The sequence below is a fragment of the Onychomys torridus genome, chromosome 8 (genome assembly GCF_903995425.1).
Source record: "Onychomys torridus chromosome 8, mOncTor1.1, whole genome shotgun sequence".
Lineage (NCBI taxonomy): Eukaryota > Metazoa > Chordata > Mammalia > Rodentia > Cricetidae > Onychomys > Onychomys torridus.
This window is the reverse complement of record NC_050450.1, coordinates 42,363,004-42,380,075: the sequence shown is the minus strand read 5'-3', so window position 1 is coordinate 42,380,075 and position 17,072 is coordinate 42,363,004. Positions and strand designations below refer to the sequence as shown.

General features: G+C 51.0%; 1 protein-coding gene across 2 annotated transcripts; it reads left to right on the top strand.

Annotated features, from left to right (window-relative positions):
- The first annotated feature begins 4,265 nt into the window (after window positions 1-4,265).
- Window positions 4,266-6,196, top strand: Csf2 (colony stimulating factor 2). Of its 2 annotated transcripts, none has more exons than XM_036195010.1 (4): window positions 4,266-4,415; window positions 4,503-4,544; window positions 5,265-5,390; window positions 6,089-6,196. In XM_036195010.1, the coding sequence occupies exons 1-4, from the start codon at window positions 4,266-4,268 to the stop codon at window positions 6,194-6,196; spliced, it is 426 nt and encodes a 141-aa protein (XP_036050903.1). The 2 variants fall into 2 exon arrangements, with proteins under 2 accessions (XP_036050903.1, XP_036050902.1); XM_036195009.1 differs by having other exon boundaries at window positions 4,266-4,431; window positions 4,510-4,544.
- Window positions 6,197-17,072: the final 10,876 nt, after the last annotated feature.

Below are 17,072 nucleotides of genomic sequence, written 5' to 3'. Positions count from 1 at the left end.
CTGCCACCAGTAGGCACTCCCAATTTATGGTTACCTTTTATGACCTCTGTCAGCCTTCAGCTGGGCCTTGCCCATGTTGAGGGACCATAGAGACTCAGGGGAGGTGCTGAAGGGACATTGACAGCAGCTGGGATGGGGGTGGGTATCCAGAAACAAGGATCCTGTGAATAAAAGTTCAAGGTCAGAGCCTTCTGGGACCTAAAATCCTGAGAGGCAATTGACATGCTGGACCAGACAGGGGATTGGGGAGAGTGAGGGAGCCTGGAAGACCCAAACATTTCTATGAGTGGTTCCTTCCAGGACCCTGTCCTGCTGAAAATATAAAGCAGCAATTGCCGCTTCAGTTGTGACCCCTCAGTTCCTGAAGCTGGCAGGTGCCAGAGCCAATCCAGGGTCTGTGACTCCCGCTGCACCTAGAGCGGAAAGAAGGGCCCTCAGCATGCTGGGATGCTGCAACGGCTTCTAGCCTCATTTCTCCTTCACTTATTTATTTTTTACATGCATTCCCGATGATTCTTTCGAGGAAGGCAAATAAAGGTAGTGTCCCCTCTAGGTGCCCGATGATCTCTCAGTTGGCGATAAAGCTTGGGGCGGAGATTCGGGGCTGGGGCATGATCCTAACCCTGGAGGGAGAATCCTGGGTAAAGAGAAGGCCACGCAGTGGCAGGGCATTGTGGGAGGCAGACCTAGTGCTTTCATGGGTTGTGTGCCCACAGGACCTACCTGCCTGTGTGGGGATGGCATAGTTGATAGGTCCTGGGGAGGCAGCAAGGAGCCCTAAGCAAGAAATAAAACCAATAAGGAGGTCTTATTAACCCTTGATCCATCCTCAAAAGCCAGCATCCACTGGGACACCCCAATGCCCTTCCAGAGTTAGGCCTTAAGTGCTGGACCAAAATATTGACCAAGTGTTTGGGGCCATTATTGGCTTTCCCTTTGCCTCATCCAGCCCAGTATGGCTGACATCTCAAACCTTACTGCTAGCTTGTATTTCCCCCCCCCTGAAGTAAACGACCCCTAACTCAGCTGGCTGACCTGGACCCTGAGCTTCAGAACCACTTCCTCCGCTGAGCGCCCCATTTGCTGTCATCACGGCCTTCTTCATGGCTGTTTGATCTTTGTGCATATCTTGGTTGGTGTTCTCAACCATGTGCCAGTGAATCGAGGCCTGCTGGTCCCTGTCCTCTGTCCCATAGGGACACAGACATGAGCTCTCTGAGAGCTGAGAGCATATTATATACCCTCTTGGAGGCTTGGCTGAATGGATTTGTCAGGATTTATCACTGCCAGGAGCCTGAGGATACCCACGTAGCCGGGACAGAACCAGAGGGAAACTTGGTCTTTTAAAATGTATTGGGGGAGGGGTCAGAGAATGTGGGAGGGGCCACATTGGAATGGAGACACCAAAGGCTGGAGTTGTGGCTCTATGTGTCTGGTGTGGCAGGGAGGGATAAGACCACCTTCTCAGGGAAGCACAAGCCATCCAAGGTGTTGTGTCATAGTCATCAGAGTGGAGCAAAACTCCATAAGCTTTGACCTGGATGGAGGCTAGCTCCCTACCACCTTCACCACATCTGTCCAGAAAGATGCTCCTGGGGACCGGGATAGGACAAGGCCCAACAGTCCTTGAATATTCCAGAAATTCTGGGTCTTCTGCCAGGTTAGGACTTCCCCAGGATGGGGAAGGTATCAGAATGTTGCCCACCCCACCCCCTGAAAGTCTTCCTATAAACTTTCCAGCAGCAGACACAGCATCCATCAAGTGGATGATGCAATGGAAGTCAGGGAGCGGTACTTTCCTGGGATATTCCAGAATTCACGGTGGCTGAGTAGAGAGACAATGTCTAGATAGATGGCAGAGTCTGCTGGGAAAATTCTCCTTCAGCTCCAAGATGTCCTTGGGACAGTCACAGGCCACTCACGCCTTCCTGCCAATGTAGAAGTGTCCCTTTATAGCTGCCCTGATGGACAAGTGTGCTAGGCCCACCATTTTCTGGACGAGGCAGGTGACCAGAATTTCTCAAGTTACCCCCCCTCCCCAGGGTGGTAGAAAGCATCTGTGTGCAGGAATAGGCGTGAGTTCGGGTCCTGACTCTGTTGACAACCTTGCCTGTGGACTGAGCTGAAAGTGGACCTCAGACCCCACAGAGGACAAAGACCTCCCTAAGAAGTGTCAGTTGCAAGGATGAGCCAGACCATCTTAGATGCTCATGTGTCTGTCCTGTGGGATGTGAGGGACTTTGGGGCCCATTTCCTTCCCCCAGTGAAGACTTCCTCTTGTGATAAGGATCCTGGGGCAGCCACGGCTTCTGGTTCCCTCAGGGCCCATGTCAAGGGGCACTCCCAGGAAACTCCTTCCAGAGGGTTCTCTCCTGCCTTGTGGGCAGGGAGGCCAAAGCGCGGTCACTCCACTCATCTGGTCCCCACCTCCGCCCTGCCACAGCCCTACCAAGGCCCTTGAGTCAGCAAGGCTGTCTGATGCTATTGCCGCTTCTTTCCACGCGTGCAATCTAGGAATCCCTGCCCGTGTCGCCGCCTCCACCCTGATGTCATCTTTCTAGGAGAAAGATACGAATCTGCCCACACACTGCATCCCCAAACCCTTGGAGCTCTGCCTATATGCACCAACTTTGGTTTTCTCCCTTTCTGCTATTCCCCAAGGCTTTTGGCCACTATCCTGCCGCATGTTGGGTCCAGGAAACATGTCTTTAGCAGCCGTTTGGTCTTTCTTCCTGAATGACTCTGGTGGCCTCGTCCTGAGTTCCACCTGTTTATCCGACCCATGAAAGTCCTCACTTGTGTCCAGTTTCAACAATCCACTGAATCACCTTCTTGGACCCGAAAACATGTTGCTTAGCCTAGAGGCCTCCTCTCATATCAAAAGGGCACTGCCAGAAACCCAAAGGCTCTCGCAAAGCAAGTGAAATAAGTGGGGCTCACATTGGAGGCACCCTTGTGTAGAACCTCCTCTATCTTGACCCGTTCCTGTGAGTACGTGCACACCAGCCCCCCAGCATACCCAGATAGACATACGCAGCGCCATGCCCTCAGACTTCCTGCACGGGAGGTGTGGGCCGGATCCCTTGTGCAAACACAAACACGTGCTGTCTTCTCCAGAACCCATTGTGAAAATCAAACACTTGTTAGCCCCTCAAGAGCCTGCTGCTTTTCCAGAAGCAGTTCCTGCTTCCACAGAAGGTCTTCTGAGGGGGAGGTGGGCTGGAGCAAGGGGCTGTTCAGGAAACTAAGCCCGGGAGAATTTGCTAGAGAAGCCAGAGGCCCCTGTGCCCGATACCCAGCAGCTGCCATCTTGTAGTCAGCCTCAGAGACTCCTGGTGGGACCAATAGCGGTGGTATGCCCTCTGAAGGGGCAGGTTGATCTGAAGAGGAGAAAGGGGCTCACATCACTCAGAGGACCAGAGTCAGCAGTCAGATTGGGGGGCCTGACCTGCCCCAGCCAGGAGCTCCAGCCACGCTGTGAACCTTTAGGATTGAGCACGACTTTGTAAACTGGGATTGTAAGAAGTCAGTTGGGATGGTACCATAAGGGAACATGCTGTAGTCTGGCTGGCTTCTACACCCTTCGATGCCATTCCCTCTGCTCTCAAGGTCAGGGCGATGGGGGTGGCGGGGAGGCTTGGCTGGGCCGAGTTTGCCCATGACTCTGTGTCCTCAGTGGGAGTCTAGAGACCATCATAGAACTGTGCCATTTGGCTAGGCTTTGTCCAGTTAGATAATGGGATGGGCTTGTGAGGGGTCCAAATCTCAGAAGGCGGCTGGGGAGAGAATGGGACAGGGCTGGGGCTGGAATGAGCCACTAGAGAAAGTACATCTTGCCTTGAGGCCTCCAGGGACAGCAGGTGGGATGCAAACAGGAGCCCCACTCTGTGTCTCCCAAGCCCCGCCCCAGCCACTCCAGGCCAGGAAGTCCAAATTTGCCTTGAGGCCCCTCAGAAGGAGAGGATAGCCAGAGGCTGGGTCAGACTGCCCAGGCAGGGTGGGAGAGGCCCCCAAGGAAGCCAGCAGGTGGGTTGCCAGTTCTTGGAAGGGCTCATTAATGAAAACCCCCAAGCCTGACAACCTGGGGGAAGGCTCACTGGGCCCATGTGTAGCTGATAAGGGCCAGGAGATTCCACAACTCAGGTAGTTCCCCCGCCCCCCTGGAGTTCTGTGGTCACCATTAATCATTTCCTCTAACTGTGTATATAAGAGCTCTTCTGCAGTGAGCCCAGTACTCAGAGAGAAAGGCTAAGGTCCTGAGGAGGATGTGGCTGCAGATCTTACTTTTCCTTGGCATTGCGGTCTGTAGCTTTTCCGCCCCCACTCGCTCACCCGCCCCTGTCACCCGGCCCTGGAAGCATGTAGATGCCATCAAAGAAGCCCTGAGCCTCCTGAATGACACGCCTGACATGGAGGTGAGTGAGGGAGAGAGTTTGGCTGTTTCCAGACCACCTGCTGGCCCCTGCCTGTCAGCTTGGTAACATGGCACTTTCTTTTTACAGAACGAAGATGTAGACATTGTCTCTGAAGAGTTCTCTGTCCAGGTAAGCTGCTTCTCTCTGATGTAGCTTCCCAGGGTCCCGACAGAGCTGTTTTAAATAGCCCTTTGCAAGGGTGTCTTAACTCTTCTCTGTCAGCTGACTGCTGGGCGGAGGGGGCAGAGTCTGGGTAGCCAAGATGTCCATAGCCATTCCTCGGCGACAGTCATGTGCACGCTTTTATCGTCCATAGCCATGCCCCTGTGGCGGGCAGTCATGTGCAGTCTTTTATCAACTGAGCAATAAGTTTGGGCAGAGCTAACATTCAAAGGTCGGGGCTCTGCAGGGGATGATGGGAAAGTGAGAGTCACTTTATGAGATGGTCTTGTTTACCTTCGAGTCTTCACTGTGCCCTTTGACCATGGAGAAAGGATATTGATGACAGAGGGGCACAGAGGGGTTTCTGGAACAAAGCTTGCCCACAAAGAGGCTTGGGGGATTTCCCCACTCTGTCCAGCCCCTTCTCCTAGAATAGTAGCAAGTGGCCTCCGCTTGCAAAGTTGGGGGGCTTGGAACTGGGAATCTCTTGAGGTAACAGGCTATAGAATGTGGCCGTGCCAGCTGAGGGTGGTCTGGGCTGGGCAGGGAGAAGGGCAGTGGTCAGACAGTGTTATGACTAGACCTATCCTGTGCCACTCGGGGGGAACATAAAGGAGCGAAGAGAAAGTAGCCTGTCTTCTGTGAGCACTTGGCCTTTGCTTATCAATGAATGGATGCTTCTCGCAGAGGCCAACATGTGTGCAGACCCGCCTGAAAGTATACGAGCAGGGCCTACGGGGCAACCTCACCAAACTCAAGGGCGCCTTGAACATGATGGCCAGCCACTACCAGAAGAACTGCCCCCCAACCCCGGTGAGTGCACAGCGTTCGGGTCCTGAGCAGGACTGTTTTAGTCTGGGAGGGAGAGGCCAGTGAGGAGGGACCTCTGGCTGTTCAGGATCCTGACAAGTGTCACTGGATGTGTCACGGGAGCCCCTCAAGAACAGGCCATGGCTCCTGTTCATCCCCAGAGGCTAAGCTGAGGAGCAGCAGAGTCCACTGCTCCCCGCCCTTGTCATGCATGTCATTATCCGTTGTGAGGTCAGAAGTGAGGCAAGCCCGAGGAAACTCAGAAGAGCCAGCACCTAGGCACCACTTCCTGACAGGACTTTCCTGTGGGGTTCTCGTATTCCATGGATTCAAGGATGGGGCTCCTAGAATGGGCAGACACCCCAAATACTCCCCTTTTCTTTTCCTCATGGAAGAGTGAGTCCTGTGCCTTCTTAGAGGTGAAGAGATGTGCTTGCCTCTCACCTGGAACCAAAGAGGCTGCCCCAGGAATCCAAAGACAGGGGCAGGCCTCCTGTCAGGGCACAGTCCCTGGATGCCATTGGCAGACCTGTGCATGCCTTAGGCAGCGCCTAGGCAGTGGTATAGTCACCTGATCCTTTCAAATGGGTTTCTGGCCTCTGAGTTCTCAGTGGTACAAAGAACTACACAGCTACGTCCCTGTGTCACCCACTCACCTGGACTCAAGTTGTTTTTTTTTTTTTCTTCCTTATCCCCTTCAGGAAACTGACTGTAAGACACACATCACCACATATGAGGATTTCGTAGACAACCTTAAAGGCTTTCTGTTCGACATTCCCTTTGACTGCTGGAAGCCAGTCCAGAAATGAGGCGGCCCAGGCCAACTCCCATCCAACCTCTCAGATTGCTGCTTTTGCTCCTGCAAAATGAGCCAGGAAAGCAGGAGTTCTGCCTCGAAGGGACCAAGGGTGGGCCACAGCGACATTGGGGGCAGTACAGACCTTCTCTGAAAATGCTGACGCTCACACAGCAGCGGGGGACAAATGAGGGATATTTTCTACTGATAGGGACCAGTAATATTTATTTATATATTTATATATTTTTTAAAATATTTATTTATTTATTTATTTAAGCTCACAACTATATTTATTCAGGATGTCTATTATCCTAATAATAAATTATTCAAACTTGTGTTTGTGTGGTTATCTGGTTTATTTTTAAGAGGGGAGGAATTGGGGTGGTAGGTGGTGGTGGGGTGGCTTCTGAGGTAGGGAATCAATAAGGGCCAATGCTGTCATGGTCAGAGGGAGGTAAGATCAAGGCCTGGGTATAGCATAGGCCTGGGTACAGTACTCATAGCCTTGGTGGACCTTCTGGGGTGCTCAAGAGCTTCTGCTCCAGAGAAAGGACTCAGGGTTCACCAGGAAGTTGAAGTAACCAGTTCACAGACCTGGCCCAGAGAAGGGGTGTCATCCTTTCTAGGAAATAAGGGGCTTCTGGGGTTGGTGGTCACTGTCTAAACAAGTCAACCCTGGCATCCAGTAAAACTACTGTCTCCCTTGAGACCATGGACTCTGTGTCCCTACTCTGTCCTCACACTTGGGGCCTCAACCACTTAAAGTAAATCAGCAAATAGACTAACTGTTCAGAGAAAAAGAAACCAAACCACAGGGGTCAGAGCTCAGCATATTCACTCAACTTTCCCCCAAATGGGTGATCTTAATCTTTAGCAGTCAGAATGTCAGTTTGGTGTATGTTGGGGCATAGCTATAAGGTGATACTTTTCTTAATAGGTTTTTATTTTCCCATTAAATTTTGACTCTCACTGGTATTTTCTACTAAAATCCACAGCCTTGGGGCTAAAAGAAATGTAGTTATCCTGTCTTTGCTTGAACCAGACTGAAGATCTTGTCCCTAATTTGTTACCTTGTGTTTCTTCTGAGGACCACCAGGAAGTGAGTGTGTGCCCAAAGCTGGGGATTGGGCAGTGGGACCAGCCTTCTTCCTGCAGGTGGCCTGAGGAAGCTGGCTGTTTAAGGTCCCTGCTAGTGCTAGGATGCAGTGATCACCCACTGATCCCTGTGCTCCAGCCTGCACAGCATGATGGCTCAGGCCCAGCCAGACATCTGCCTCCCGCAAAAAGACCATGACACCATTTGCAATTGCAAATAAAAATTCTTAGAGCGATCCTGAATCTCAGCAAAGAGAAGAATCCATGGAGCAATAAGGTCCCCTCTGTTTTCTTTAGAAGCCATTGATAACTGATAAGCGGCATCTACATTCCCTTAGACTCATCTGTGCATATGTAGGTGCCCTTCCACTGAAATGCTGGCAAGCAAGCTGAGCGTAGATTTACTGTGAGTTACCTCTGAGACTACGCATCTCTATGTGTTCCTGGCTTTTGTACTTTGGGGGTCAGAAAGCCATTGTGCCCCAACAAAGGTAGCTGCCATTGGCTCTCCAGAAAAATCACATGACTCTGTGCTGATATTGAGCAAGAACTGTCTGAGGACTAGAAGACATACCGCATAGGGCTGACTTTCCATCAATCCCCACACACTCACGCCTGTGACACTTCACAACTTCTCTTATTTGCGGGCCTACTTCAGTAGACCCCAGAACACCAGTAAGGTAAGAAGCGTCTAATGCCTTCAACCTTTATGACCACAGCTGAATGGGGAGAGAGGGATTGCTTTGATCAGCAAGCAGGATGGAGATAAAAATGAGAAATGTGCCGGGTGGTGGTGGTGGTGGTGGTGGTGGCTGCGGCGGCACCGCACACCTTTAATCCCAGCACTCAGGAGGCAGAGGCAGGCGGATCTCTGTGAGTTCGAGGCCAGCCTGGTCTACAGAGCGAGATCCAGGAAAGGCGCCAAAGCTACACAGAGAAACCCTGTCTCGAAAAACAAGAGAGAGAGAGAGAGAGAGAGAGAGAGAGAGAGAGAGAGAGAGAGAGAGAGAGAGAGGCTGAGGATTGGAGATCAGAACCTCTGGCTCAGTCAATAGACAAGCCAGTGGCTGAACTTTGCCAGGCTCTCCAGATACCATCCCAACATAGCCATCCCAAGGGGGAGATGAAGGTATCCGATGCCTCCACTGCATAGCTTGCAGGATCCACAAGTCTCCTGTGAGGTCTTTGGTCCAGGGTGAGCAGGGGTGGGTGAGGAGGGTGTCTGCTAGTATCCTGCTGTGCAGGCCCACCACCCCAGTGCCTCTACCCCTGTTTCAGGAGCTTTGCTATGGAAAGTTTACAAAGGACTTCACCTCTACCCTGAAGGAGCTGTCTGATAGATATGACAAGCAGGACCCACACTCAACAAAGACTTACAAGGACATGAAACTCCACACAGAAATCTGCATAAGGCTGGAAGTTGCTGCTTGTTTTTAGGGGAACCTGAGACTCCATTTGCTTGCACAACAGCACGGGATCCAGAGACAGAGGTCTTTGAACATGACTTGCCTCCTCCAAGGTGGGGGATTCAAGCCATACATGTATCCTTTAAGATCATCTCAAAGCCTAAAAAAATCTCCTCATTGACAGGTTGAAGAATGGAGAGTAGAAAACTGTACGGAGTTGGAGGGGGCTCAACTCAAGGATACTTCTGGAGGCCTCTGCTTGTGTCCTACCCAGGATCCATGTGGGGCAGGTCTGAGACAGGTCAAATCGGTTGGTCACTGACTCAGCTGGACAAAGGAAAACCAAGCCTGTTCCAGGTTGCTACACCCTTGAGGCCTCTTCTGGACTGAAGAGCCCCTTGGGGAGCCTTGAGGAGACTGCAGTGTAGGGGAACATATGGAGACTGAGCTGTGCTTCCTTTGCCCTCTGCTTGCATGGTCCCACAGACCCCTGTTTGCTCACCCTCGTGACCTTATCTGGGATAGCTTGTAGGATCTGCGTCATTCTCTTTGCTTCCTTCCCACAGCTCTGGTCCTCAGACTCTAGATCTCAGTGTCACAGGTGATCCCCTACTCTTGCTTAGACGGGGGTGGGTGGGGTGGGTGGGTGTCTCTGAGTTACTTCCCCGTGGCTGGGAAGGCAAGTTTCCTTTGTTTTGTTTTGTTTTGTTTTTCCTGTGAAGAAGATGATTTTAATCATGTGTTCCTCCAGCCTTCAGATCCACCAGAGGACTGTACTACTGAGCAAAGTGGTTTATCCATGTTCAAGAAAGCCTTAAGGAGAGTTGTCAGCCGGGCAGCGGTGGCATACACACTCAGGAGGCAGAGCCAGACAGATCTTTATGAGTTTAAGGCAGCCTGGGCTACAGAGGGAGATCCAGGACAGGCGCAGAGCTACACAAAGAAACCCTATCTCAAAAAACAAAACAAAAGAAGAGTTGTCATCTCCATAGAAGGCTGGAAATCATGTCAGAAGACTAAGGATAACTTCTAGGGCTCCATTTTTTTCCTGGGGTTGGAGCTGAAGGAAATGGGGTTGGAGGGGGTCTCAGAAATTATTCGCTATGGGTAGAGAAGGGAAGGGAGTCTGGTGCTGGGCTGGAAGACAAGGCTGTGGGTGGACCATAGTGGAGGATACCTGAGACTACACATCTGTAACTTACCTGTTAGTGCTTGCTGCTTCAATAATGCCTGAGTGTAAAAAAAAACTGGGTGCAGCCTTGTCTGGGGCCTCATGGACTGGGAGGGAGAGGGAGGATGCAGGAAACACTTTCATCATGGAGCACTTGACCTGGAGTCCTCCACACAGGAAGTACTCCTTTGACTGCTTCCTGTTCCCTCATCTGATCCAAATCTGATCTTTTCCCAGAATCTCCTTCTCAGTCTAATACCTACCTACCTCCAAGACCCAAGCATGAAACACACTGCTTAAATCACTTCCTCCCTTGTTCTCAACTACGGCTTCTGGGCAGCTCCACAGATCCACCTCCACTTGTCCCTGACCCAGAGTGGGGCCAGGGGGACTCTCATGCTACCTACTGAAGACTAGTTATAGTGTAGGACTTGGCCAGAAAGGATGTCCACAGAGCTCAGGAATCCTTACACCCCCAGCTCTCCCAGCCCCAGAAGAGGGTTATCTACCCACTGAGTAAAAGCCCCTCATCTGGCCTATATAACACTTCCCAACACACCCTCCCAACACTTCCTGGGTGTCTGGTATGACATCTTATCTTTGACCCTTAACACTTTCCTCCCTCACACCCACAGCCTGTCTTGCTTAGGTCTTGAAGTGCTGGCAGACAGAACTCCCAAACTCTAACCCCCACCCTCAATACCAACCTTTACCCTAACCATTTGGACAGTTCATTGGGGATGCCTGGGATTACCCTACAATTCAAACAGCTTCCCACAACCCAAAGCTCTGAGACCAGAGCTTCAACAAGCTGGGATAGAAGAGGCTCTGCTTATCCTGAAGTGCAATTAGTTGTCATGAGACAATGCCTGCCTACTAACAGGCTGTGTCCAGCTATGGAGGTCATTTGCACACCTGCCATCCCTGCCAATGGACTCTGGGCCACAACTTCTCATCTCTGTCTGGAGATACCAGATACCACAAAGGCTAGAGATCAGAAACGTACCCAGGCAAAGTTGTCTAGGTATCTCAGAACACAGGAGACAATCCAGTGGCTCTGGGTCAGGTGTCAGGGACTGCTGCAGGGCCAGGGGCCAAGGCTGGTTTCTGCTTGGAGAAAGACATGGTCTGGCTCCTAAAGGCTGTGAGCTCTTGAGTGAATGGCATGGATACTCAGCATTCCTAAAGCCACTCCTTCTGGGACATCCTTCCAGGACCTACTCCTTTATGTCATTAGCTTCCTGTGAGTTGGTGTATGGGTTCCCTGACTTTGAACTCCTGACAAAGCCTGAGGCACCTGTAATGGAATTGGGAACTTATGTAGAGGTCCTTGTCACCTCCACTGTTTGCTAAGTGACCTTGGATGAATCCCTTAGTCACTTAGCTACAGAGTTCACAAAGGTAGGATGAACTTCAGCACTGGAGGCCACACCTCAGCCTGAGTACAAGGGCTTCAGTCTAGCTGAACTGCTGCAGAGCATCAGGCTCACTTAGGGGACACTGAGGTCAGAGAGGCTAACAGCATGTGGAGCTGGGAAGGCACAGGCACAAAGGGGATGACTATCCCAAGTCCTTAGTCAAAGTCACCAGACAGCCACCCACAAAGAGACAGGCCCTCAAAAGTGAGGGTCTTTTGGGTTTTCTATGCTCCATAATTTTCCTTCTAGGTAGGCTCAGCTCTGCATGTGGTGCTGGGGCTGCACCATACAGGTACTGTTCCCGAGAGCCTTGCGTCTGAGTCCACAGCTCCCTGCATTTGGGTTTAAGAAGACATTGCTCTAGTGAAAAGCTGGAACTCTGGAATGGATACTCAGTCCACAAAACATGGCCTTGACCTGACATGGTCTGGGTTAAGCCCTGGGCACTTCCTTTCCCTAATAGGCCAGGGACCAGGATGAAATTGTAGCTTCTATAGGCATCACCCAAGAGTAGGCCTGGCTCTGACGAAATGTGCTTGGCTTCTTTGAGACCATCTCGAGCCAAGGAAGGACAGTGGGGCTGGCTGGCTGAGAGACAGACTTATCCACTTATCCTGACTTTCTAGAATACCGGAATAGCCCCACTTCATCCCAGAGGCCTTCTGGGTGTTTTTCCTCACAGATATCAACAGGACTCTAAGAAATCCATGAGAACAGCCATAGGAGCCTTGCTCATGATGGGCCTGAGAATTGGACCAGCCCATAGACAGCCCCATGCAGTCTTTGAATACAGTGTGGTCACAGAGAGGTAACACAGGAGGGAAGATTCACCCACAAGAAGGGACAATCTGTCTGTCTAGGATACAGAATGATAGACTCTATAATGGCTAATCTTGGTTGCCAACTTCATGCCTGTGGAAGAGGAACCTCAACTGAGGAATTGTCTCTCTCAATTTGCCTGTGGGCATATCTATGGGGTATTTTCTTCATTGCCTGTTGATGTAGGAGGTCCCAGCCCAGACAGATGATGCCAACCCCTGGTTGGCCTGGGCTGAATAAAAAAGGTAACTCAACAAGCCAGTAAGCAATGTTGTCTCTACTCCTGTTCCTGCCTTGGATTCCTTCAGTGATGGACTGTAAACAGGATAAACTCCTCTACCAGGTTGGTTTTGGTCATGGTGTTTATCGCAGCAACAGAACCTCAAACGAGAACAGACACCAGGTTACTATGGCAACTCAGAGAGGCTGCTGTGAAAGGCCCAACATGGTACCCACGCTGAAATGACCCCACATGGGCCAAGAGATGGAACTGGGACAAGATATGAGGAGAGGTGAGAAGAGATCTTTCTCCATGACTGCCTGGGGAGAGATGTTGTGTCCAAGGTCAGTGGACGTCACTAGATCACCTTCCCTTTGCTCATGGTAAATTTGCATTTTCAAAATACCTGCATAGCAGCTGAAGAGTCCCCAAATGAGTCGTTCAGCCAAGATGCTGAGGTGAGCTTTCAATGGCTAATGTAACAGATCCTCCCAAAAAACTGGGGCAGGAGACAAGACGCCACTCAGTCTAGACACTGAAGAGGTTAATCGGCTCTTCACTGGTAGTAGGCAGCACCATCCTTGGAGTGTACCTGGAAGGGGGGCAAGGTGTCATTTGGCATCCTCTACCTTCCCACCACCAGAATCTTAGGTCCCCTAAATGTTCTGGACTGGCCCTGGGAACCAGCTGTGCTATGTTCCTGAACCCTTCTTGTGATTTCTGGATACCTGCATATACAGGTGTTTGGTGGCCTGAGTCTGTATGATGGAAGTGGTAAGGGAGATGACTTAGTGGGTAGAGTACTTGCTGTGTACGCATGTGGACCCGAGTTCAGCTCCTCAGTGCTCATGTAGTAGGCTGAGTATGGTGGTGAGAACCTCAAACCCAATGCTGGGAGGCAGAGACAGGAGAATTCTGGGGACTCTTGGCCAGCCAGTCTAACCAATCAGATAGCTTCGTGGTCGGTGAGTTACCTGTCTCAAAAAATAAGGTGTAGAGTAACATCAGATTATCAACTTCTGGCCCTTACTTGAGGCACATGCCAATCATTATGGATCCAGCAGTTCCTGACCTGGAACCTTCCACACTGTTTCAGTTAAGACATACTGGGTTGGTTTTGCTCTCTGGCCCTATGTTTCTTATATGTGCGGTGGGGTACAGGCATGAATGGAGGGGCCCCAACCCCAGCCAGCCCACCTTGACACAAGAGGCCCAGAAGCTGACTGAGAGAGAGAGAGCGCCCAGTGCAGGGAGGCCACATGCTCATGGCACGCAGGGCTGCTGAGTAACAACAGGCCCTAGGATAGGGACTCGGCCCAGGGGAGACTTTGGGCCTACATTCTCTAGAAGCTCCCCACCTTCACACCTCAGAGGGATGGGGACTTCCTCAGAATAACATAGGAGGTGAGCCAGACAGAATTCTTAGCCTGTCCCATAGAAGCCTCCTTGGTGGGCCCTCAGAAGGGCTGCTGGGTTCAGGCCTCGCCCTCACAGATAGATGTCCAATTTCCCTGCAGTGAAGAGACCCTGAGACCCGAGCTGCCCGGAAAGCTGCAGTTTCAGGGGTATTTTTCACTGTGGTTTGAGATGTGAGGAGTGAGACAGTTTCGTGTGGCTGCCGCTGATGTTATCACCAAACTGACTGGCTCTGTCAAGCTACCACGACTTACAGCGGCCCTTTCCCTCCGAGGGACGGTGAGCAAGCAGCCCGGGGCCTGAGATCAGTGCCACCTGGGACTCATCCCGGGGACAGCTGGCCTGCTCTACACTGCTCTACACGTTGAACATCAGTGTACAATCAAGTCTGAAATGTGCACAACTTAGACTTTTCACAAATATCCACATCCCAAGAACCAACATCCAGAGAGTAGAACATTTCCCAACAGGCACTAATGCCTCCACTATCCCATCATGAAACAGTTTTTGATGTTCCTGGACTTCATGTCAGCGGAAGCCTGCGTTCATGTTGTCTTCTGGGTCTGAGCTCCTGTTGCCATGCAGTTTTACATTATACAACCATCCCGCGACTTTACTCACATTTAATTTTTTTACACTTGCTGATTTAGTGTGGGAGGATTACACGCTTGCCACTGTGTAGTCAGAGACAATGTGTAGGAGTAGGTTCTTTCCTTCAACCATGTGGGTCCTGGGGACTGAACTCAGGGCTTCAGGCTTGGTGGCAAGCGAGCCGTCTCACCAGGCCAACTATCTCACAGTTTATTTTTCTGTTTTACTGTTGATGGACAGTTAGTCTGTTTCCATCTATGGCTAATAATAAAGTCACCTTGGGCATCTGTACATGTGTTTGGGTCCTTAGTGTTTCCACACTTTGTTTTAATTCTGAGTTTGGTGTGGAACTGCTGGTCACAAGATATGCACGTTAGGTTTAAGAGGGCGTACTAAACATTTTTCTAAGGCAGGCTTTGAGAAGCGAGATTTTTTGGCTAGACACTGCTTACCCATCTCCAACACTGGGTCTCCTCTCCTTTTCACAGGCTGCTTCCCAAGCACCTAGATCACTAGAAAGGTTCCCTTCCACTTTCGATCCTCTTCTGCTGTCAACATTCTGACAATTTCAACTGTCAGGAAACAAAACACAAATCTGATTGAACCCTAACTCGTGTCCCTGGGGCCACAGGCCTGCCCTGGGAAGCAAGACTTACAGGCCATGGTGATGTGTGCACAGTGTCTAGAGACAGATTAGGTGGTTTATGGTTTGCTAGTACCCATACCCACCCTTACAATCTCATGGCTAGGAAGATGCTACCTTCATTCCCAATATCTCCTTATGGGACGTCAAAAGGGTTCATACAGGGACCCTTGACATGGATACGAGTGATTGCTAGGGCCTTTTGTGACCTTTGTTGATGAGATTCAGGCCTTAGAGCCTCTGGAAGGCTCCGGGGAACCTTGCCTACTTCTATCCTATGTAGAGAGGCCATGCCAAGGGACAGAGAGTCCCTGGGCACAGTCCTGGGTTCCTCTTGGGAGGCTGGTGGTCACAGTCCCTTATCAGTGCCCTACTGTGTTCTACTAACTCAGGGTGAACTCTGACCTGGTATAAGACACTGCTCTCCCACTCTGGCCCTCACAGTCTCACTGCTTACCACCCTGTCACCTCACATTAGCCCTGAGCCTCAGAACACAAGCCAGCCACAGTTCTGCTCACTGGCCCTTCTGCCTGGAATGTATTCTAGCCAAGTAGCTGACATCTGGCTCCTAAGAAGACATAGTAAGATTCAGGGAGGTGAGGAGATGCTCCACTGGGTACCGCTTCCTCAACATCCACTCTGGAGCTTGTTCCTGGTCCCAGAGGTGAACTGTCACCTGCTTTCCTGGGGATGAGGGGTTTCTGCCCTATCCCTCAGGTCTGAGGAGGCTCTCACCCTCTAAGTTCCAGATACGGTTATTTCCCAGTGAGGAAATAAGCCTTTCCTTGCCTTTGATTTATAGAAACACTCACAGATCTTAGGGAAATGGAACAAGAGAGGTAATATAAAGATTCCAAGGTTCAGAAAATGCTCTTTTTGGGTTGGTAAGATGGCTTAGCAGGCAAAGATGCTTGCTACCAAGAACGACCACTTGAAGTCAGTTCTCCAAGAAGAAGAGAACCAAAGATGTCCTCTGACCTCCACACGTGCACTTCGGCACAAGTGAAAAGTAAATAGAGAGGGGGGAGTGGGAGGGATACATTTAAAAAATTTTTTAAAAGAAAGAAAATGTCCTTTGGGGCAAAGCCTCCCTGGAGCTCTGAAAGGGTACTAGAACACAGACAGGATGCAGGATGCTGTTATCCACGTGAGAGGTGAGCCAGGTGAGCCAGGAGGATGCTCTGGGCCCGGAGCCCACAGCTAGTTCTTTTCCCACTTAGTGGACCTGGGAACCACCTCAAAGGGAAGCAGCAGGATGGAAAGAAGCCCAGCTCTTTGGCAATCTGTCACACTTCCTCCAGCCCAGAAGCTGGGGCAGCCCCAAGCTCTCCTGGCACCTGCCCAGCCTTTTCCTCTAGCCAGGGTGAGGTCATGTGCTGGGAGGGGTGGCCAGGGAGACAGCAATTGCTCCCAGGGCCATGGCTCCAAGTCAGGAATGACATAGCTACAGGATAACTCACCATCCCCTTTCTCCCCACACCCTAAGAAACCCCGACCTCCAGGCCAGGTCCCTTCCCCCACTGGGTTCTCTCTAGGCACTTTCTGATGGTATTTTTCAAGTCCTAAACGGAAGCACAAGTTCTGTATTCCATCAAGCCTTGGGCCAGGGCTGTGGACCTGATAGACACCAACACCCCACCCATAGACTCAACTTCCCCTTGAGGTGCATCCCAACCAACATAGAAATAAGAGAGAACTACACACCTCTGCTTGTGCCTGGGCCGTGGCTACTCCAAAGATTCCTGTGCCTGTGGGCACCATGGACAGACAGACACTGGAGCTCTGGGAGCAAACTGAAGGGCCATGATCTAGGACTCCTGACTAAGATGAGTCCCCATGGTGGGAAGGAGTGTCTTCCCTTAGAGCTCACAGGTTGAGGGCCTGTAAGTCACAAAGAAGCAGACAGATGGACATCAAAGATCCATAGACAGTGAATGAGAAACAGATAAACAGACAGATGGATGGACATGATCGACAGCTAGAGCTGGAAGGGTCAGATGGAGAGACCAGTTGGGAACTTGAGCAGTGACATATTGAACAACAGAAAGGTAGGTCATGAGACAGAGAATTTCTAGCATAGAAGGCACAGCTGAGAGAGGACCTCCTGAG

Excerpts from the sequence above, each read along its gene's own strand:
- Csf2 (XM_036195009.1), top strand. The coding sequence starts at position 4,266 with ATGTGGCTGCAGATCTTACTTTTCCTTGGCATTGCGGTCTGTAGCTTT. Across the intron at positions 4,545-5,264 it reads CTGAAGAGTTCTCTGTCCAG|AGGCCAACATGTGTGCAGAC; the intron begins GTAAGCTGCTTC and ends TGCTTCTCGCAG. Across the intron at positions 5,391-6,088 it reads AGAACTGCCCCCCAACCCCG|GAAACTGACTGTAAGACACA; the intron begins GTGAGTGCACAG and ends TATCCCCTTCAG.